At 33.1% G+C, this 23,426-nt stretch overlaps 1 protein-coding gene across 11 annotated transcripts in view; it reads left to right on the forward strand.

Moving 5' to 3' along the window:
* Positions 1 to 23,426, forward strand: part of LOC129807293 (protein doublesex) — a 228,148-nt gene that overhangs the window by 140,649 nt on the left and 64,073 nt on the right. For 9 of the 11 annotated variants that reach the window (XR_008752262.1, XR_008752263.1, XR_008752264.1 and 6 more), the window contains 2 exons: positions 9,008 to 9,148; positions 12,715 to 13,595. Coding sequence is in view for 1 of the 11 variants with exons in the window: in XM_055856467.1 (XP_055712442.1) it covers positions 9,008 to 9,148; positions 12,715 to 12,806 (233 nt within the window). In the remaining 10 variants the exon portion in view is untranslated. Of the gene's footprint in view, positions 1 to 9,007; positions 9,149 to 12,714; positions 13,596 to 23,426 lie in introns of those variants that run through there. The other 2 variants (XR_008752257.1, XM_055856467.1) reach the window with 2 other exon arrangements.

Here is a 23,426-nt window from a genome sequence, read left to right on the forward strand (position 1 = left end):
CTTGTTGAATCTGCAACGCTTGTAGGACAATTTCAATTGATTGTTCCCTCGTGGCTTGTGATAAAATCTGGTAATAAATATTTGTGGTAATGGACCTGTTTGATTAATTTAACAGCAAACCCCAAAAACAAGGGTTATCTTAGTCTTATTGCCCCATTAGTTGCTAATTGTACTTTATATAGTTGTTATTTAGGTTTTTTTTTAAACTATAACTATATCTGCATGCGTTTCACATTATTTGGAATTCTGTCTCTAATGTGTTTTATTCTAAAAATTTCATATAATTGATATTATATATTTTTTTTAATTTATATAGATATGTAGACGGGGCTGTTGGTATAAATGTGCCAATTAAAACAAGACTGGACTATTAAGGAAAAGCATATGATAGTATCCTTTTGTTCAGAGTGTCTCAAATGTCGTCAAAATATAGTTTGAATATAAAGTCGACCTCAACCAATTTCTTAATATGATTAGGCATCTAAAATTTCAAATGTATAATACTTAGAATTATAAACAAGCAGAAAAGGTTTTCTTGGCTCACTTTAAAAAATTGAAAATGTAAGCCCAGATGGGACTCACTTAAATAAAATACAAAACTTATAGAGGGAAAATGGGGAACTGAGGTTTGCCACCCTTATTTCAACTTCCTGAGAGTGACTGTCCACGGCGACTGATGCTTACTCACTGAAGTACTGATGTTAATTGCCATAAGCAACAAGAGCACCATATAGCAACCTTCAGCACCCGCCTTGAGATGGTAGGAGTTGGGCGTGTTAAAGGAATAAGGAATTGGGATTGGTGGGTTGCAGCCGTCGACGAGGGTTGACATGTGTCGAATAGGCCGCACGCTCTACAAAAACTTTAGAAATTTGAGATTTTCATAACAGATTAGTTATTTATAAAGTAGTTATTTATAATTCTGATACATTTTTCAGATCTGGAAAATTTCCTAAAATCGAAACTTTTGATCCGTTTTTATTTAAATATATAGTACATGTCTGTCTTACTCTTCCACACACGAATCTAAATAAATTCTTTTACGATGCTCACAAGAAGAGAAAAACTGCAAGAGCGTCTTTTCGATTCTCGTCCAGAGAGGGGAAGTGATTGCAATAATCTGAATAATTCTGTGAAAAATAATATATACTTAAAAAACTATTTTAAGTAAACAGTAGGAGAAAATGGAATACCACCGAACATGGGGTAGCAGGGAACACTGATTCTTATTTCTAAACTACTATAATGATCATCCCTAGTAGACAAGCACCCGTAGTATATATGAATTTATACTGGTCTCGTCCTCTGAAGTCTAATATGCATAATTGAAAAATTAATTCTACACCCTAATAATGCAGAGCCAACAACGAACTACTAAAAAACTACAAAATTTTAAAAATAAAAAATCCAATTACTTGAATTTTTATTTTAGAATTTACTATAATTTATAGATACAATTGTAAGGGCCTTGACAGACCTTAGAATTAGACGAGAGACGACTTAGCGTAATTATATTCGACATAATGGTTAAACTTCATTTCGATAATTTTCTACTATATCATCTCTCGGAGGCAGTCAATGGGTCAATTGGTAGAGCACTCGCTCTATGATGCGAGTGTCCCGGGTTCGAATCCCCTTTAGGTCACCAGGAATTTTTCTGGCGTTAAAGGTGTTCGGATTGCATCCAGTGAGCTTCACTGCACTTTATTCCACGAGCATGGGACTGAAAACCTCATCCCATACAAGAAAAAATAATAATGCATGTATAGAAATCCCCTTGCGGGAAAGCCTTGTTCCTTTATGGAATGTTGCGCCAGCATTATTATTATTATTATTATCTCTCGGCTTAAGTTGTAAGTGTGTTTACGGCATAAGACTAATCGTTGGTTCCTAAGGGCCCAAATAGATTCTGACTGATCCTTGAGAATGTTTAACCTGTAAAATTTAGCAGTAAAGATTTATCTGAATCTGTCATTCATTGAATGTTTAGAATCATCGATTAGGGATCTTTTACATAAATTTCCTTCATCTAACCCTTTGCTGTGAAATTTTACAGACTGAATATTTTCTAGAATCAGCCTGAGTCAATTTGTACCCTATAGATCTTGCCATTATTGTGAATCCCCAAGAACAGATTGGGTACGCAATGTGCCTTGCCCCCCCCCCCCCTGAGTTGATGGTGATGGATGTGCATCTTTAAAAAAAAAGTCTATTAGTGAACATGCCTTACGATAAGCATAAGATTTTCTGCAGACAGCTAATAAATATGTGCCTTCCGATGGTGCGTTCTCAAGAGACAGTCAGTTGATCCTAAGCTGGGAATACAGTAGACTCTCTCTCAATCGGGAATATGGGGCAAAATGTCATCCGGTTTAGCGATAGAATTGAGAGTCAAAGCCTTTATAAATTCATCAAAAAGTGCTCAATTACAAAGAATCACGATAAAATAGGAAGAACTACAGCGAATTTGAGCGAATTAGCTTCATAATTAAACGTGAAAATTGTCAACAAAATTTTTCGCCCGATTGAAAAAGAGCCGATTGAGTGAGAGTCTACTGTACGTCAACACGCCCTTAACAAAGGCAATCTCATCAGGCCACCACTCACAGTTGTGCTACTGTGCGCGCTTTTCATATTATAAATTAAAATTAATCCCAATCTAATAGCGTTCTTTTTTTTTTAAAGAAGGATAGTTTTTTATTTTCTTCGTTTTTCAAGATCTTTCTTACGTAGAGGAGACCGGGGTACTTTTAGCCAGATTTATGAAAAAATGATAAGGTTTACCTAATATTTTTATGTTTTATAAATAACATTAGGATATTGGCTCTATGAAATAATGTAGTTCAAAGTTCTAAAATCCTTGACTTTTTCTAGAGAGGATAATGAAAAAAGTATGGCACATTTGGGAAAATTGGTTACAAGTGCCCCGGACTGGGTAGATATAGCCACTTTTGGGATACTAGTTACCACCTGTTTTTCAGACGAAATTTGAAACTGGAGATACCAAATATTGTTTCACTAGATACACTGAAGCCCACTGATGCTAAATATGTCACTTAAACCTAAAGAAAAAGGCTTTAGCCGATTTTTTATGACATTCTTGTAATTACGGCAAAATTGATGGAAACATCCTGAAAAAATCTATTTCACAAATTACTTATCCAAATGACAATATTGCTTGGAATATCAATAGTACTTTTTCATCTAACAATTATCCATGTATTAGTGAAAAATCATCAATAGTTTTATCCCGCCACGGAAGAGTGGCTACATCTGCTCCGAGGGCTGTTTCAATGTTTATTATCTTGTATAAAAAAAGTAGATAATTATTGTCCAAGTGAAAAATATCTCTTAATTAATTTTATTAAACCAGAAACAAAGTAAAACTGTGAGATTTTGACTAACAACTTAGAAGTCCAAATGCTGGACCGAAAACTATGACATCAAAATTACAATTTTACACCCATTTTATAAAAATGCTTCTAAATTGTAGGATAACAGTTTCAGACTTAAAAATATTTCTGGGAATATGGGGATGTGTTCCTGCTTTATTTAAAAAATACTTTGCTCAATGTACATTTTAAGGGAAACGAAAATAACCTACTGTCTAATTCTACCCCTGGCTAATTGCACCCCGAGCTCCCCTATACTACTATGAGTGATTTAAATTTAGATATGAAAAACAATAATCTTAAGAATATATGTGCTCATCTAATACGATAATAGAAAATATGATAAAAAACATGGGTAGCTCTTTTTAATTTTTCAATTTAACTATCAACACATAAGTTATTACTTTACAGCCTGGTTCTTTTTTTGGGTTCAATTTCTACATCTAAGCCTTGAAGTACCTTTATTAAATAAATAGATAGAAAAAATAGTTGATTTAAAATGGATTATGGGATTAACTACTTATATTTAGTAAAACAAATATATTTTTCGAGTGCGTAAAATATTTGAATTTGTCATTTAAGTTACACTAAATCATTACTGAATTATTATTGGATTATTGTTGAATTATTTCTATAAATGACTTTTTCAAGCTCAATGGTTAAAAGACTTTCGAAAACATAGGGTCGGAGGAACGTCTGTTCGACAGGGAACCCCTTTTGACACTTTTGTCAAAATGTTGAAAATTATTTAATGTATCTAGTAAAATATAAGTAATATAACGTTTTTTCTGTAATAAGGTAAAGTACCCTGTAGTCGGCCGGTTTCTCAACTCGGCCAGTGCGACTATTTATTCAATTTACTTAGATTTGTTATAATATGGTCTTACCGATTTAACATTAGAAGGTGTATTATATTATATATAACGTAAATCAGTGAAAATTTCATAGAAATTGATTATAAAACGTTAAAAAATTGGTTAAATAATTCAACTGGCCGAGTTGAGAAACCGGCCGACTAGAGGGTACTTTATCTTATACTTTTTACTATAAAAAACTGAGGTGTTCAAATTTCATATCCCAAATAGTACAGAGTAGGGTGTCAATAGGTGCTGACACGAGTTCTTAAAGTGTCAATAGATGTTCCTTTCACCCTATTTTCCAATCGATTTTTACAAATATGTATAAATTAAATTTGGAAGGATTTTTGGGAATCTTAGATGGATATGAATGGGCTTCAATCGATTGTCAATCAATAGCGGCGAACAGGTTCTTAACCGATAAACATTTTTTTTCCGCGTGATTTTAAACTTTAAATTTTACTAATTTCTAACTGTTTTTTCGCAAAATACTGGCAAATCTACTAATAAAATATATAAATTTCAGAAAATCGCAATACTTATACTGAGTGATGGTATCAGTAAATCTGCTTCCACCCAAAGTGCCGCAAATCAAAATAGTTTCCGAAAAATCTAGGACTTGAAAAGTTGTGAAATGCTGCATTGAATCATTTTATAGCTATCCTGGGTGCATCTCTCATCTCAATGCTTTCTCGTGCATAAATGCCTTTTGTTTGGGGGGCTGTGGGGCAGACTTGGAGGATTGGGCTGAGGTGCACTCTCCCTCGAGTCATCAGACAATTCCTCCTCGATCGCATTGAAACATAAAAGCTCTCAAGCAGAAATGCAGCACCACTTTTTTTTCTCCCTTCCTCGGTGTATTCGTTTCATTCGTTCGTTTATAATAAAATGTATGGTTTGCCATAAAACATTTTACTACTTCCTCAACTTTCCTGATGACGCTCTTCTTGGCCCACCCTACAGGCACCTCAACCTCACCAGCAAGTCTCTGGCTCTGGCACAAGTGCAGATGCATATTTCTGGGCCACATTGCCCCTTTGGGCCAGGGGGTTGAGGATTGGGGATTTGATTGAGAAGAAAGTTCGCGAGGGGTTTGGGATATAGCCCCACCTTGGGATATTGTGTTGGGGCTCTTAACAGTTGATGCTTGAATGGGTTTGACGGGGGGTATAAGGATGTTTAAAGCGATGTAGGTCTCTGGAGAATGGCAATTGTGAAGTCCGTTGGGGGTTGAGTTGGGGATGTGTAAGAGTGAGATAGGGATGTAATTCAGGCGTTCCAAATGGCTTGCGTGCTAGCTGAGCTGCGCCAGAGAACTTGGCCAGGAGCCACGTGGTTATCTCGGAGAGCAACGAGGCACATGCTACATGGGGGATACTAGTTAGCTGCACCGCTCATTCTAACGCTCGTTCGTGGCAACATTATGGGAAACAGCACTAGAATGTGGTACATAAAGCCACGCAACACTGCAGCATATTTCTCTCTCTTGGTGGTCGGGGCAGAGCATTATGCCACTCTCATAGAAGAGGGAACAAATTTTGCAGTAGGGAGAATGCTCGTAGCCAATGAATCGAAAGCTCCGCCTTGCTCTTAACTTCGGAGTCACTCCATACCACACAACAAATTCGTTTCAATTTTGCACGCGCTCTTTTCCACACTATCGCGCCCAATTTACTTTCTTTTCCGACTTTTCCACCGGATAATCATTTGATACCACTACCTTTTAACCACATCCTCAAAATGCTTTTCAACCACTTCAAACCACTTTGAGAAAAAAGTTCAGGATCTAACAAATGATCTTGCTTTGGTCATTAATCATTAATCAAAAATACTTCCTCAATAAAATATTAATGAATTCTTACATTGCAATCAATTTTATATGGCAAAGTCATAAGTTTGTCATTTCAATAGGAAAGGCAGGGAAACTCGTTGGGTTTTATCAGGTTATGCTGGATTACTCATTGGCAAATCATTACATTATAAACGTAAAGAGGGGAATTACTCAAGACGTGGGTGGTAGACATTTCAATTTTTCCCATTCTAAAGTTTCAATATTTTTAAACTGCGCGGTAATAATTAATTTAAGCTCGACTACAGGTGTTTCAAATTGCACATTTTACAATCAATCATCGGAATGAATTTACTGAATGTTTATTGAATGTTTTGTCACAGAATTGTAAAATACTATATGTATTTAAAAAAATAAATAATTAAATTGTGTGATACCGTGAAAGTGTTATGTGAATGAAATTACAAGTTTGATCAATACTTTAGTAATAAATTAGGACGATGAATAGATAGCTGTGTCACTCACGATTGCCTAAAATGCCGATTTGTCGATTTTTAACACTCAAATCGGCAAAAATTTGTTGACTTGTCACTAAGGGCCTTGATTGACCTGAGGATAAGCCGAAAGACGGCTTAGCGTAATTATATTCGAAATAATGGTTAGACTTCATTTCCATCATTTTTCACTAAGTCGCCTCTCGGCTTAAGTCGTAAGTGTGTCTAGGGCATAACGGTTCTTTGCGAGAGCTAGTCACTAATCGACTTAGTAATAATATGCTTAGACTGCGGCTGCCGTCGACTTACTTCTATCGACCTGATCGGGAGATGGGAAATGATATGAACAACAGATTGACATTGGTTAATTGACGACGTATCCTATGATATAATAAATAATCACAGTTAATACTATTGTTAAAAGCAGGGGGGTGATATTAGCTCTGAAAAATGCGACCGGTTTTAGTGTAATTTTTTCCCTGTTTTCGTACACATTTCACAAGATATCTTCAAAACTACGTAGATTGCCAATTTGGGGTTTTCGGTTGCCTCTTCGTTATTAAATTGGCTTTTATTTTGTATTAGTATTTTTTGCTAGTTCATTCTACAATGACAGAAAACATCAAATAAACTCAAAAGTTTTTTCGGCTCGCTTAGAAACATATAGGAAACATAGGAAATGTCATGCCCCTGGTTAAAAGTAAAGCCGTAAAAATTTATGGACATAAATTTCTCTAGTGTGTAGAGGCCATTACAAAGGTCACAAATACTATAAAACCGCATATTTTTTCAATTTTTTGGTATAATAAAAAAAAATAGTTCGAGCTCTTTAGCATACAAAAGTGCAACATTTGATATTTTCAGATTTTTTTTTTATTTTTTAAATTCTGTCCTTTGGTCCTTGAAACACCGATCGTTTCTTTTAAACCTACATTGTGGCGTACAAACTCGTGGCAGGGATTTTTTTATTTCCTTGATCACTGCTTCTTTAACAAAGCAAAACAAAATGTAAAATGGTCCGAAAATTATAATTCTATGGTTCAAAATTCTCCCAAAAATCCGAATTTCGTTTCTCGTTTTTTTTTTCAAAAATCCTATGTTTAAGCTTGAATTTAACTCTACTGCTATTAAAAAGTATTTATTGTTTTGGCTTTGGATGAACCTACTCTGTAGTCTTGTTCACCGCAAACTAAGTTTTTTTTCTCGAAAAGTTCCGTGAAAATTACGTCCCAATGTCTGGTTTTTCAAAATTTTTAAATGAAAATTTTTGGTGATACCGTTTAATTGATATAGTTTTCGTATGCTTAAGATTTTAAAATAAAAGAATATTATATTGAAAAAATATAGAGAAAATATTGTGAGATTTTATTGTGCGTAACCCATATAACTTTTTTTAAGCAGTGAAGGAAGGCTTTCTGACTTCGAATATACTCTGGCTTCGAACAAATTATATTTTTCTCATATTTCTCTTATGTATCTGACCTATTTCTTCAGGAAATATGGGACTTAAGACTGGTTAACAAAATGGGTTCTGGTCAAAATCCAGAAAGACAAAATCCAGAAAGCCAAAATCCCGAAAGCCAAAATCCCGAATGGGCCAAAATCCCGAAAGCCCAAATCCCGAAAGCCAAAATCCTGAATGGACCAAAATCCTGAAAGCCAAAATCCCGAATGCCAAAATCTCGAAAGCCAAAATCCCAAATTCTTAAAAGTGTCATACCTATTCCCACGATTGCAGTCGCGCTTGCTGAAGGCAGAGGCAAATCTTCTGTGTTTTGGGAAATTATTCTAAACATTTTCTTCCATTTAATTTCATCCCTTTCGGGATTTTGGCTGCCACCGTTGTGAAGACAGTCTTGAGACGGTCTTACCTGATAGAGGGTTAAGCTGTTGAGGTATTTAATCTGTAAAAATATTGTGTAATGTCCAACATGGTTTTTACTATGAATGTTTGTAATTAGAATCAACAAAGTCGAAAGACATGAAAACTATCAGCAAAAACCCTTCTATTCTTAGTCATTCTACTTCCTTATCAATTAAGTCAACAGACATAGTTGAAGTACAGGTGAAGTGTCTTGAGGTGTGCAGTTTTTTATTCACAACTTGATTTCATCAAAAGGCACTCAAGATGATGGTGAAGGAAAAGTCTTTGCCAATCAATGACTTCAACAATTATTTCAATTTAATATTATTTACCCTTTTTTGTATCGGGAAAGATGCTTTTAAAAGATATCATCGAGTGGCAAAGTCCGTGGAGATCACAGATTCGCAATAATTTTATATTGACGCACCTTTTGATATATAATATTTGATTTTAATGGAAGCTAATGATAGACTGCAACACGCAAATATTTCCTTTTACTATTCATTAAATACCATGCCATAAAAAAGAGCCAACACTTAAACTAGATTCTGTAATTGATGGAATATTTTCTTGATTTTAATGTTCAACTCTTCCTCTTGTCACGCTTTCAGGTCAAAGCTCCGAAGTCTTCTTTGACAATTGCCAGAAATTGCTGGACAAATTCAATTATCCTTGGGAACTGATGCCCCTAATGTATGTGATCTTGGAAAATGCCCCGGACGTGAGGGAAGCGGCACGGAGAATTGAAGAAGGTAAGATGGTATTTTATTGATTTTTATAGAAATTGAAAAATATCTTTTTGGGTTTACGAGAACCCCATTGCATTGTGATTCCTGAAATGATTTTGATATGAAAGACATAAATTTGGCATCGGGATCCTACTAGATAATCCAATCAAATCAAATTTATTAAGAAGAAGGTCCCGTTGTTAAGAACTAGTTTAGCTAGATTCCATCGACTAATAAAATTGAAGAATATAAATCTTCCTGCTGTAGAGACAATTTACTTTTATGTCAAATTAGATCAATTTCAATTTAGTAGTCTATAGGCAGAACAAGACTTTTAACTATTAAAATTTTTATTTACTGATGAAGAACTTAATATGCAAGTTTTATGTGAGTTAGAACATTAGTTAAATTACGTCTAAGAAATTGCATAATGGTTGCAATATCAAATTTTATAGTACTGGACAATAAAATGTTGAGATTCATTAAGAAAATATTACATTACACACTTTTCTCAGGCAATTGTCAAGCTCTGACGAGAATATCTTCTTTCAACATATTAATTTATTATGATAGTTGAATAATAAAGTATGTACATATTATGTTTATCAATGTTGTACGAATAGAGTTGCCTGAATTGAAAAATTTAATTTAAAAAGAAAATCTTGGATATGTGCTTTATTAATCGTATCGGAATAGGGTCGGAGGAACGTCTGTTCGACAGGGAACCCCTATTGACACTTTTGTCAAAATGTTGAAAATTATTTAATGTGTCTAGTAAAATATAGGGTAAGTGTGCCAAATTCCGGCCAGCTTGCAATTTCGGTCACCTTTTTCTTCCTCGAATTTCCATGAACTTTTAGATTTTACATACTCTAGAGATTATACAATGCAAAAGAATAACAAAAAATGTAGCTTCGACAAACGAGATGACGTGAAAAAGATATTGGAAGAATTCCTGAAGGGCAAGGAACTATGAGAAAGAAGGTGGCCGAAATAGGGCACTAAAGATATGTCTATATTTTTATGCATTTTAAAATGTATTAAGAATGATTATAGAGTAAATAAAGACGGTAAACTCTTTACAAGGTTCCAAGCAACATTCTTTAAGAAGAAAGAATAAAAAAAATAATTTGAATTTAAAATATTACATTTCAAACTTGAGACTTTGACGCTTGCATGCAACTATGCCGAAATTTGGCACACTTACCTTACGTAAGTAATGTAACTTTTTTTCTGTAATATACCTTTTACTATAAACAGAGATGTTCAAATTTCTTATATCAAATGGTACGGAGTAGGGTGTCAATAGGTGCTGACACAAGTTCTTAAAGTGTCAATAGACGTTCCTTTCACCCTATATTTGTTAGAATTAATTCATTTTGTCGTATTACGTGTTGGAAGAATCTGTTGATGCTTCATAAATACCCCCGAAGTTTCTTGGGCAGCGGCGGTGCATTTTTATTATATTGTATTACAATGAAATTGCCTTTTTCTAGACATTGAGATCTTTGCACCGGGCGGGACTCGACCTCACGACTGTAAGTCAAGCTGGGGATCTCTCTGCTTAAAGACCAACGGTCTTTTGCTATTGCGCCACTGAGATCCCTAGTTATCTAATAAGAAACTCATTCAATTCAGTCCGAAAACGTGTTTGGTTTTATATCTTTTTTACAAAACTATACAATTGGCTTTAAATATGAAAGCGAGGTTTTTCAGGATAATCTGTCCTTCCGGTGAGCGTCGGAATTTGTTAATCAAATCCTATGAATCAAACACACAATTTCACCAGAGCTTTCGACAATTATCGTGTCTTCCTCAGTGGTTCTTGCTTGGTCTTTTCTTTAGGATTTTTGTCACTAATTCCTCTATTTTCTTATGCATCAGTTTTAAATTTGGTTAGGAGCTCACTAACAATTTTCTTCTTCCTTTCTTACACAGCGAACGGACTGGTACTTCAGTCCGTAGACCAATCCGTTCGCTATGTAAAAAGGAAAGAAGAAAATTATTAGTGAGCTCCTAACAAAATTTAAAACTGATGCATTAGAAAGTAGAGGAATTAGTGACAAAAATCCTAAAGAAAAGACCAACAAAGAACCACTGAGGAAGACATGATATGTGTCGAAAGCTCTGGTGAAATTGTGTGTGTAATTTATAGGATTTGATTAACAAATTCCGACACTGACCGGAAGGACAGATTGTTCTGAAAAACTTAGCTCAGTTACACCACCGTCAGCTATCCCTTTATACAACAATTAAAATACGAAAAGTAAAAAAATAATTTATATTATATTAAATCAAGCTTCTTAACTTTTAAATAAAAAAAGAATAATATTTTTTTAAATCAAATTTACAAATTGAATCTTTTAATTTTAGATCAAAAGAATTTAGACTTGAATAATTGCATTTATTGAAGTTTCAAACATTAAAAAGGTTCTTTTGGGCAGTTTTTAAATCGGAATTGGAATTTTAGGTCAATAAAACGCTTTTATGTCAGCAAGAGATTATCATTTTTGTCAGTAAATATCGCCAAATTTATGAAAGGTCAATTAAATTTCAAACGATTTACAATTTCTTAATTTTACTATTTTAATTTTTTATTTTTACAATTTATGATCTCTGTTTTATTTATATTTTTGAACAGATCATATTTTAACAAAATTTTAGTCATTTTGCTGTCAACTTTGAATAAAGTAAAGTGTGCAGAAATTTTACATTTCCATTTTGACATAATTGATGTGTAGACTATTACATTTGATAAATCAAGCTTTATGTTTTTACTTTATTAACACTAAACCTACCGACCGCTTAAGGACGTTTTTCGGTCAAATGACAAACCGAGGTAGGGCCGGATGCTCTACAAATTTCTCTTGGAAAAAAGCAAATATTTAAAATTTAAACACTGAAAAATATATTATACATGCATATTTTAAGAAATTCATAAAGTTTGATAGTGACATTGTATCGTTTAAATATGTGTTAATTTTAAACCGGTCAATTTGACCGGGTCTTGGTAAGTTTAGTATTAAGAAGCAAAATTAAGGTATTTGAACATATACTAGCGATAGCTTAATATGAATTGTTATAATATTTTAATAAATTACAACACAACTGTAATGAAGGATATTTTTGAACACTCAACTATCAAAGCTTATTTTTAAAGATTTTGCGCTTAAAGTGTTATTTAAAATCTAAAGAGAATATCTGATATATATTTTTAATAATTTTTTATTCACCGTGCTCATCAATAAAATATAAAAAATAAAATTCAGTATACTGTAACGTTCAATTGTGGTAATATTGGATTAATTGACTTTACTGAAATGAAATCCTTAGTTATTTGGATTTGGAATCAGAGAGGAATATATTTGATATCTTTCAGTCTTCATCAAAATCATTTCAGGAATCATTGAAGATAAAATTTCTCCTCAATTGGGAGAATTTATGTTACTTAAGACACCTAAAGGCAATGTCTTTTCTAATTCGATTCAATTTCAAATGTTACTGATTCTCAATGGGATTTGAGTGCATTTGTGTGAGGATTAAGCTTTGACAAATGATTGCTAAACAACATTTACCACTTCACGATCTAGGTCAATGCGTTGTGAATGAGTATACTCGAATGCATAATCTCAATATGTATGATGGAGCCGAATTGAGGGGCTCCACCCGGCAATGCGGATGATAATTTACTGCCAGCAGTTTCATATGTTAGTAAAAAAAAAAACAAACGTTCATCAATCAACATTGAGATAATATGCAAATGTTGGCACTCGTACACACCTAAGTTCAAACTAAGATATATCGTAACTTAACCCAAGAAATGCGTATTTGAAAGAAAGATCAACCCCGTTAAGCTTACACAAAACTCTTCTATTGATTAGATTTACTAATTAATTGTAGATGTACATAATATGAGTACGGCCACTTCTTTTCATTCTTTTTATATATTTAGTAATTAATATTGTTTAAAACTTCTTGGAGTGCGCATTTTTAATTGCTTAAAAAGAATATTTGTGGATAATTATTGTTTTAAATGATTATTTATGATTGTTCGCGGTAGTGGCTATTGGTGTTAAAGTGATTCTTCAATCAACATTTTCTTCAATCAACATTTCTTCAATCAACACCTTCAATCAACAAATCTGCATTGAAAACAAAAAAATCAAGCTCAAAAATCACAAAACATATCTTCCATAATTTTTGACTCAATTATAATGATGTTTTATTGGCGGGAAATGCCAAAAGGACCCACTTAAATCAGACTCTCAAGAGAGAAGAAAATCAATCAACCATTTGGATTTAGCCACAATCTTAACAGTACATCCATTCACAATGTGAGAAATGGGCAGCGTTTCATCAAATTGACAACAATATAGAAGTGGATGCCAGAAGATTGCAACAGCGTTAAAAAAAAGTGGAACAACAGCAAAAAAGTGCAAGGAGAAAACACATTAATGTTCAAAGGCGAATGGTAAGAAGTTGATGTAGTCAAAGTAGAAAATGCTTTCACGGGGTGTAATTAATTCTATAAGAATTCATATGCACATTAAACGTAATCATAAAAGTTGAAAATAAATGAACTTCTTGTCTTACTCCAACCTCTAAGGACTATAAGTGAGAAATTTTATATTAAAACAGCAAAGTGCTATAAGTAATTTCATACTCTAATCTCTTTTTCATCATACCATCTCTTTTCACTTCCACCTATTTTCTACGATATTTTTTTCCCAAGCTCTTTCTGTTATATAAAAGTTATTAGTTTGAAGAGATTTCTTTTGTAAAGTTCAAAAGCTAGCTACTCCCTTGTTTTTCTCTCCATTCAATTTATTCGTCTTCGTCGTCATCAAATTATGTTCCATTTATTCCCTACATATGGACTGTTTCAGTTCCTTTGCCCCATGTTGGTCGAGGAAGAAAAAACCTCTTGAGAAGTGTTGAAAAGATTGATGGAATTGCCCAGACAATTTCAATTTATTGCAAGTTAATTAATAGTGAGGAATAAAAGTTATTGTTATTTTGGAACGAACAGAAATGCACAGAATATTTCTTATATTTTACTTTATACGTTATTGGAATCTAGGGATGTTAAACTGAGAAAAAATTGTTAATAAACAATAATATTAGAGGCAGTGTACAAGTTTTTGCTGTTAACAATCTTATATAGTATTATCTCAACTTATTTTCATCGGGTAATGCTAGTCATATGACTGTATAATCGTTTTGCCGAAACGTAAATAACGTAGCTTTTTATTGCACTGAATACGTCGTGTTTCGTATCACAGTAAAAGGTTCATAATTTTAGACAGTCTGCTTATAAGCATCGATGTTCCATGTTTGAAGTGCAATATTTTTAATACTAATTGACTTTATTATTACTCTTTTTTTCAAAAGGGTTGTTTAGAAACTTGGCTAGGGTTTATTGTCTTTGTTTTCACTAAAATTAGTCTTAATACGTTTAAAAATGAATAGATATGTAGAAGTGAATTTGACTTTTGTTTTAGACAACTTGGTTATTAATTTGGACAACTTGGCTGTAAATTTGGACAGCTAATCCAACTCAACTGGATGCCTATTGCTCTTCATTTCATGAACCAATCTTACCAAATCCATGTAAGGGAAACGTAGAATGTCACAAGAAGCCCGGAAACTTTCCATATCATTCAACAAAGTGAGTTGACTCCGGTACTCCAAGTACGTGCGGATTCGCTCATTACCTGGCCTTTCCGGGAGCCTTTCAAGGCATTTCTCGCTACATCTCCTTCGTTGTGATGATGCTCCTTTGTTTCCCCAGGCATTTGTCCAACCTAGTCATCAGAAGAGCTAAAACTTCACGAAATTTCGTGAGAAAAACATCTGTTCAAAATAAGGACTATCATATCACTGGTGAATGTCTTAAAAAATTTCCCATTTTTCGCACGAAAAATCTAATTCACAAGGCAAATCTCACTTCAGGTCAAATGTACAAATTACCACTAACGTGAATAAACACAATATTCAATAATATCACTCAAAAAAAAGCAAAGAAACATTCTTAGTACTTTACCACAGCTAAATAAGACTGAAGTAAACACGAAGTTCTGTCATATTCCTGGTAAGCAATTGCTCACACTGAATTTTCAACAAAGCAATTTCAACTCAAATCATATTCAAAATTTAACGTATTTAGTGTCAAAATCTTCCAAAAAGAACAAATATTTAGATAGAATTCATTATTCATCAAATATTGGAATAAAAATCCATAATTTTAAATAATTTATTTTTAGTGTCCAATTTTATCCTCAAAGTGTCCAAAATAAGAAACTGGACAAAATTATGAGCCTTTACCGTATTTGCTGTAAGCTTTATTTTCAGCCTTAACTTTAATGCAAAACCGAAGCTGATCATTTGCTTTAGGAGACCTACCCTGAACATACTATCCGTAAAAATTGATGTACACGCTTCAGAAATGGGAATTTCGACAATGTGTACAAAAAAACCACAAAATATAAATGACGCCAATCTGTAAATTTTTTAAACTTAATAGAATTCGATACTGATACCAATGAAGTAATTTGAACCAAGAATAGCTTATAAAATGATTAGAATGGGATAAAATAATAAAAAAAATAATACGCTTTTCTGGTATAATCGAAAGTGAAAAAGGAAAAAAACGAAGTTTCAATTACAAGTCTATTTCAAATTATTTATAATAAAACATTTGTGATAGAAGTGGACAAGGTGGAAACGTATTAATGAATATGCAATAGTTCCAGCAGACTTCCAGTCGGCTAAAATTATATACTGAACTTCCCAAAGAGCATTTTCTGACCAATTCGAAAATTTGACAAAATATTGTCGAAATACGCTCGACAGATTCAGAGATTTCGATTTAATTTCGACGATTTGGCCAAGATTTGCTTATTGGGTTGGGAATATTCTAAGAATTCTAAATATCAAGTAGCAGGCATTATCTAATGTTGATCGTAACTACCCCGATTGCATTTTACCACTTTGATTTCAGCACTTTACTGTTCTCAAGTGCTTCTGTATTATCGACTTTACTTTGTTTCGGTTCCTGTCTCAACTGTTTTCCCTAATTCTTTTCGTGTTCTAAAACCACCAAACAGTCGTAACAGGAAGCCTTAAAAAAGAAGAGTTTAATATGTAGAAGAACTTGAGAACAGTAAAGTGCTAAAAATAGTATGTTCACTTTTCATTGCAATAGCACCATAAATCAGTAGGGGGATGTGGGGCTATATTGAGCTAGGGCTACATTGAAAAGCTCTATTTTCGCGTATTTCTAAAGGAACCTAGGCTTTAATGTAATGTAATTTAGATGGACAAAACCATTAAGGATATAAATTGAATTATCATTAGGTTCAACTTATTTTAGAAATATACGAAAAAATAGCGTTTTCTATGTAGCCCTATCTCATCCTACAGCAATCAAGTGGAGCTGTGTATAATTGTCCAAACCCCCTCATTTCGCAGTAATTTACCAACCAGATTGAAGAAAAATATTTTTTCTAATATTTTTCTTGAAATATTACAATTTTATTGACCATTTCACATTTTGTATTAGGGTTATCTCTCTGGAATGGATTACCTAAAGAGAGAAAAAAGCAATTGATCTTAGCCTTCGCAATTTCATAACTGACTTTTTTCCCTTTCCATTGGTTCTTTTACTCTTTTGCATCTTTGCTACATTGTAGGGGAGACTGGGGCAAAAAGTCACAAATCTTAAAATTCAAAATTTAATATCTTCCAAGGTAAAAAAGATAGCGGCTCAAATTTTTTTCTATAGATAGCCTCCATAGACCTACTTCAATGTCGTAAGTTTCTTAGAATTCAAACAAGGAATTTAGAAAATAAAAAATATTGAAATTTTTTGCCTTATTTTTTTGAAATATTTTCCTTGAAGAAGATAACAATTATTACCTACTTATTTTCTAAAATTGATGCACTGGTGAATATTTTCTAAATAATTTGGATTTTTGAATACGAATCCGCTATCTATTTTAGAATTTCACAAAAGTTCTTTTCTCCAGAAATCCGTTTGTTAAAAATGGCCACTTGGGGTAAAAAGTAACAAAAGATATAGAGCAAAACCTTTGAACCCCTAGGAAGTGTGAATTGGTTTCAATCGGATATGAACCTATAATGATCCGAATATGAACCGACAATAAATTCTGAATAAATTTTTAGTTCATCTATAAGTTATATTGGTTAAATTAAATTGTTCATGAGTAAAACTTAATATAGTAACGAGTAAATTAGCAAACCAAATAATGCAGAACTAGTTTTGTAGTAAAACAACGAGCTTAAGCTTATCGCAAAGTTGGACCGTGTTTCTAGCCTATCTACGATTTCTGGTCAATATTTTTTATGAATCTGAGTTTTACTTTTTCTAGAATTCTAAATTCAGAACTTCCTGCTTCTTAAAAAAATGTATAGGGAGACCGGGGCAGAATTAGCCACGTATAGTATTAGATAGTGGTATCTTATCTCTTTCCGGACCGCAGCATATGCTGCAAGCCAATTTCACAATTTTTTAATCAAAAATATCTAAACTCAGGAATTAATTGAGGTTCTACAAAAAGATATCTTACATTTTGACATCCTTATAGGTTTTAATCATCGACAAGAATAGGATTTTTATCAGTTCTGAATATTTAAAAAACATTGTTTTTCACAAAACAGTCATATGCTGCTTTGGGTACTCAGAGTCCCAAAAGAGACGAAAGAGTTATAGTTTGCCTGCGAATGAATATTGAGGAAACCACTCGTTATTTTAAATATAGACTCCTTTTCCTATTCATTGAAATATTTATCAGCCTCTTACAAACATTTTTTGTACAAATTATTCGCAATTGAATATCTTATTTGGTGGCTAGTTCTACCACGGTCTCCCCTACTCAAATCGATCGAAAAAACGAAGTCAAAATACGGCATATCTACTTGAAATGGTCGATGTGTAATTTTTCTTTTCAATTTCCCATCTACAATGGCACTTCCATAGGTCAATCGAAAATTTGCAATAAGTCTGGGATTCGTATTAAGTCAATAAAGTGAAATTATTTTATATATTGACATGTTGTTTAAGGACTAAATAGAACAAACTGACAGATTTTGTCTCATACTTCCTCAAAATCATCTGTGAATTGCCGTAGCGCAAATAAACAATTCAAATTTGTGGACCTGACTCAGTGCATAATTTTATCTTCAATAGCTGGCAATATCCTCTTCAAATATAGGTGCATATGTGACGAGACAAGAGTGACCATTTGAGGAGATGCATTCTGGATACAAATATCACGGATATGTACAAGTTACATTGCGACAAAATCCATATTGACTGTTGGAGCTGGCGAATTGTCAATGAATGTCACTTCCAGTTATCATAACACATTTATTCTTGCGAAGAGAATGAACAATAATGAGCCCATTTCCATGCGACAGGCTACATATTAATATATGGAGAAGTGCATAAATTTTCACCCATTGGAGAATGTTGTGACTAGTGGTCAATTGGACACCATTGCCCAGATGGACAAGTGAAGAAATAGACAATGAAGAAGTCAATTGCCTCAAAGCATTTGCAAAACCAGAAAAAAAAACTATCAACTTCCCACAACAAAGTATCAAAAAATATTTCCGCACATAATTGCCCTTTCACTCATCATTAAAGTGGTTAAGTTACGACATTTGGGAATGTAATACCGTCACAATTGACGCGTTTTGACCAATCAATTGATCAAATTTCCACGTTGTTGTTGCACAACTCCCACCTTCTGTATATCGATTTGCCATGGTAAGATACCAGAAGAGGTGAAAAGTGCATTCATTTGAGGAAGCATTTGGATTTACCAAGTAAAGTATCTGCGTACAAAAGTTTCTTTTATTTATAGACAATAACATTTCAAATTACCCTAGCTATAAAAAATGCACTGTGCATTTTTATGAGGAAGCATGTGATATAATACGTGAGCAATAAGATAAAATATTATCCAGCTTATTTATGCAGAGTTGAGGACAGCTTCTTACAAAAATTCTGAATCATGCATGGATAGGAACTTCTTTGACATGCAAAAAATGTGGTGAAAATGAAAAACGTTTGTCAGTAGTCGATTTAATACATTTATTTATACAGAAACATCTTTCTAAAGGTTACTTTTACTAGTGAACGGTTTTTATAAATGATTTGAATTTGTAGGGTGGTTTCTCCCCTATGTGTCAAGTACATTCAAATAAAATAAAGTACCCTTAAGTTGAAAGGTTTCTTGAAGTCGATTGTTGGAATTATTTGTTAAATTTATTTACATTCACAATTCACAATAATATCAGATATTAGGCAAATAGTCTAACATCATGTTAATTCTTTGTTCTAAATGGGTGAAAAACCTTTAGGGGCATTTTATTTTAATAAATTTTAAATCATAGCTCGAATTAACACCTGTGAAAGTGGAACTGAGCCTTATCATAATATTATTTAGCTTTACAATTGATTTGTGGAGCTGAATTAAGGGAATGTTGGCATGGTTTGCACAGAGTGAATCTTCAAACGATGCGAATTTTCTCTTTGTTTGTAAAGAGCTATATAGTTCGTCATTTATAAGCCATTAGATAGATCATTATTAAGCTCATGAAACGAGATGAGAAATGTTAGGTCAGCTCTTAACAAAGAGAAAATTCGCATCGTTTGAAGGTTCACTCTGTGCGAACCATGCCTACATTCCCCTATATCATGATAAAGTCCAGTTTTATTTAAAAGTAGGAAAAAAGCCCAAAGCAGTCCTAATTCAAAGGTACCCCACTTCTTCCTATATCAAGGGAGAAATCTTCCTGTCAAAGAAATATCTCTGTGATTCTATATCACAAGATTTTTATTTATTATTTACGTTGGCAATAAGTACACACAGACAAATTTTGACTCTAAATTTAAGAATATATAAGATCCTGGGAACTTCAATTGGACATGAATCCCCGAGGCGTTTAAGTTTAGAAGCTCTGAGCGAAAGAAATGAGCTAGAATCCCTAGCTCTTTCAAATTAAGAGATCGGGAACTTAAGTTCTGCATTAGCTGGAAAATGAAAAATGTCTACAGATTTGCAACTAAAACTAAATGATCAAAGGATTTAGAATTAGGGCATTGGCATTCATTGGATGGGATTTGAAATTAAATTCCTGGGTGTTTCTGTTTAAGAATTTTTCATTTTTCTGTGTGTAAGTTTAGTGTCGAAGTATCTACCTCATTGTAATTATCAATTGAGTTCTTGCTCGGAAAGGCTCAAATATGATACAGAGTGATGATACTTTATTTATTATACAGAGAAACATTTCTTCGAACTCGTGACTTATGGTGTCTACACACTAGAAGCAATTTTCGTCAAAAATTGCCTTTTTTTAGAAAGAAAATTCTGACGATTCTGCCTACAAGGATAGGGGAAATTTTCTTTAAAAATGTATTTTTTAAAGAAATTTCTCATAGTGTGTAGAGGTCATTAGATGCTGTACCACAAAAGTACTTTTGCATCATTTACCGTTTACCGGTTCTCAACGGATTTTTAAACTGATATATCACTCGAAAGATCCCACGAAATAATTTGAAGAGTAATAAAATTGATTTTCGGACAAAAATTGCTTATCGGTTTATATTGTGTTTCTTTACCGATTAGAGCCAGATTGAACTTGTTAGAATTTTTAAGACCTCTACAACGAACCCGAAGATGATTGCATTCAGTTGAGAAACACGCTCTTTAAAGACATTTTAACATTTGATTTTGAAAAACCATTTTAATAGGAATGAATCAAACGGTATTCCCGTATAGGGTGGAGTCTACACTTACGGATGTTATACACTTATAGACAGCGTGCAAGAATCTTAAGTTCTTACGTAAAACAAATTTCGGAAAGTTATAAAATTATTAGTTTTTGATGTAATTAACTTTTTTTTTACTTTTAGAAATCTGTGTATAAGTGTGTATAAAAGTTAGTGTGTATAACATCCATAAGTGTAGATTCCACCCTACACCGAGAAAAATGTGGATGGTAAAATTTACCATCCTCCATACAAAATTCTAATGGCCGGATAGTAAAAAAGTCACCCAGCAAACGCTATATTAAATTGGACTGTCAAAAATTGTAGAATCTATTGCATGGATAGTAAATTCCAATATGGATGGTAAATTTTACTGGCAGGCCAGTAAATATTACTGGCCGGATATTAGAATGAAAAATGTCGGAAAAATTTATTTTTCCTTATTTCCATTGATTTTTGGCCATTGTTTGAGGGCTTGGGGCCCTTCCTGGATGACATTCTCTGTATTTCAAGCCATTTTGATGCGTGAAAATCTTTTTCCAACTTTGACGACTCAGCCGAGATTTGAACACGCGACCTTTGTGATGACAGTCCAGCATCTTCCAGCTGCGCCACGAATTGCTATAATGTATTCAAAGCATATCGGGAACCGTTGCATCAGCACCCACGATATTCCAAAATGACATTCTAACAGCAGGATGGCAAATTTTATTGGCTTGGATAGTAATTTCAATCCAAATTACTATCCTCCGTTAAAATTTACTGTCTTCCAGTTAAATTTTAACATCAAATATGCGGCCAGTAAAATTTACTTCCCGGATATTAGAATCTAAGAGAGGTCAATGTAAAATCTAAAGGAGAATAGTAGATTTTACCATCCGGCTGTTAGAATTTACTATCTATAGGATAGTAAATTTTAAAATGTCAAGATGGTAGATTCTAAAGGAAAGTATCTATGGAGGATGGTATTTTCTACTATCTTTTGAGATAGTAGAATTTAAAGACACGATTTGTAGAAAATACCATCCAAATTTTTCTCGGTGTACGAACAAAATATTTGCCTAAGTAACTTCTAAAATATATGGAAAAATGAAAAAAATCACAATACTTATTTTCAAGTAAACCCAAAAGTATGGTTTTGCCCTTGTCCTTGGATTAACTTATAGGGAAGGCCTAGGTCTGTTAACGACCGTATACGGGCTTCAGACTTAAGGCTTAACCATATGGCTTAACTTCTCTAATTTCTTATCAGTCAAGATTTTTTGGAAAATTTTGACTTAGGATTGGATTATTAAGGGCAAATGAGCTTTTACATTTTGAAAAATCAATAAAATCGGTTGTTGTTTAAGGTTTTGAGACCCTCGGAAACTGGGCTTTACCTCTAGTCTGAGGACGGTCGTACAGACAGGCGGCTTAGCGAACAAACAGCGTAACGTCATTTCTGAGAAATCATCTGAAACTTGGAGATATGTTCACAAAAGTGATCCCCAAGTAGTGGAATCAAGAGTGGAATGTGGAATTTTAGTGGTGATAAAATCTCTGTGAACTTCAAGTACATTGAGAAAAAAAAGAGGGTACGATTAACATTTTTTCCTCATAACTTTAACACTTTTTAGGTGTAAAAATATATCAAAATTTTTTAATGTTAATTTTACACCTTTTTAAGGGTAAAATTAACATGAAAAAGGGTAACGTTAACCCCTAATACACCCAAAAAGCATAATATTTACACCTATTTCGGATCAATACTGCAGGGTAAAATTAACATTTCCGGAATGTTATTTTAACTTTTTCGGATTTCTCTCAGTGTAGTAAAAAAATCACAGATTTTTTTACGCAAAAAATAGTAAGATTTCATCTAAGATCAGTATGAGCGCGTGTTTTATACTTTTTCCTTTGTAAAAAGTATTAGCAAATTCAATTAATTAAATACAATACTCAATTGAAAATAAATTTCCTTGAGATTTTTAATTTAAACTATTGTTCTCACAGGCTTTGCTTGGCGTAATTCTTTTTAATAAAATTGACAAACGCCTTTTCTACGCAATGAACTTTAATAAAATTATCGACGTTCTGCATTCATCGAAGGCATCCTCGGACAAAAATTCACATATTTCTTAAGGACCTTTCACTGCTATTGATATGACTTTCAAAGGTTTCAGATATGACTATTTTAAACGTAATAAAATTTGCATTGTGAGGATTAGTTTTTGCTACTTTGTTGTTAAATTTAATTTTCTAGTTATTTTTTTTATTTTTGTAAGTTCTTCAACTATATTAAATGTCGTCATGAAGTACCGCAGGATTGTATTAACACTTAAAAAAATCACGTTAAGATTTGAATTTGTATAAAACTTCAGTTCAGATATTTTCAACAAAAAAAGCAAATTTTCTTCTTAATTATCTTTTATAATTAAATATTCCATTATACAACAATTTTAGATTTTTAGATCTTATATAAATTAATTAAAATTAAAATGAGCTTTTCGCTGCAAAGAGTCAAAA

Source organism: Phlebotomus papatasi, chromosome 3 (genome assembly GCF_024763615.1).
Source record: "Phlebotomus papatasi isolate M1 chromosome 3, Ppap_2.1, whole genome shotgun sequence".
Lineage (NCBI taxonomy): Eukaryota > Metazoa > Arthropoda > Insecta > Diptera > Psychodidae > Phlebotomus > Phlebotomus papatasi.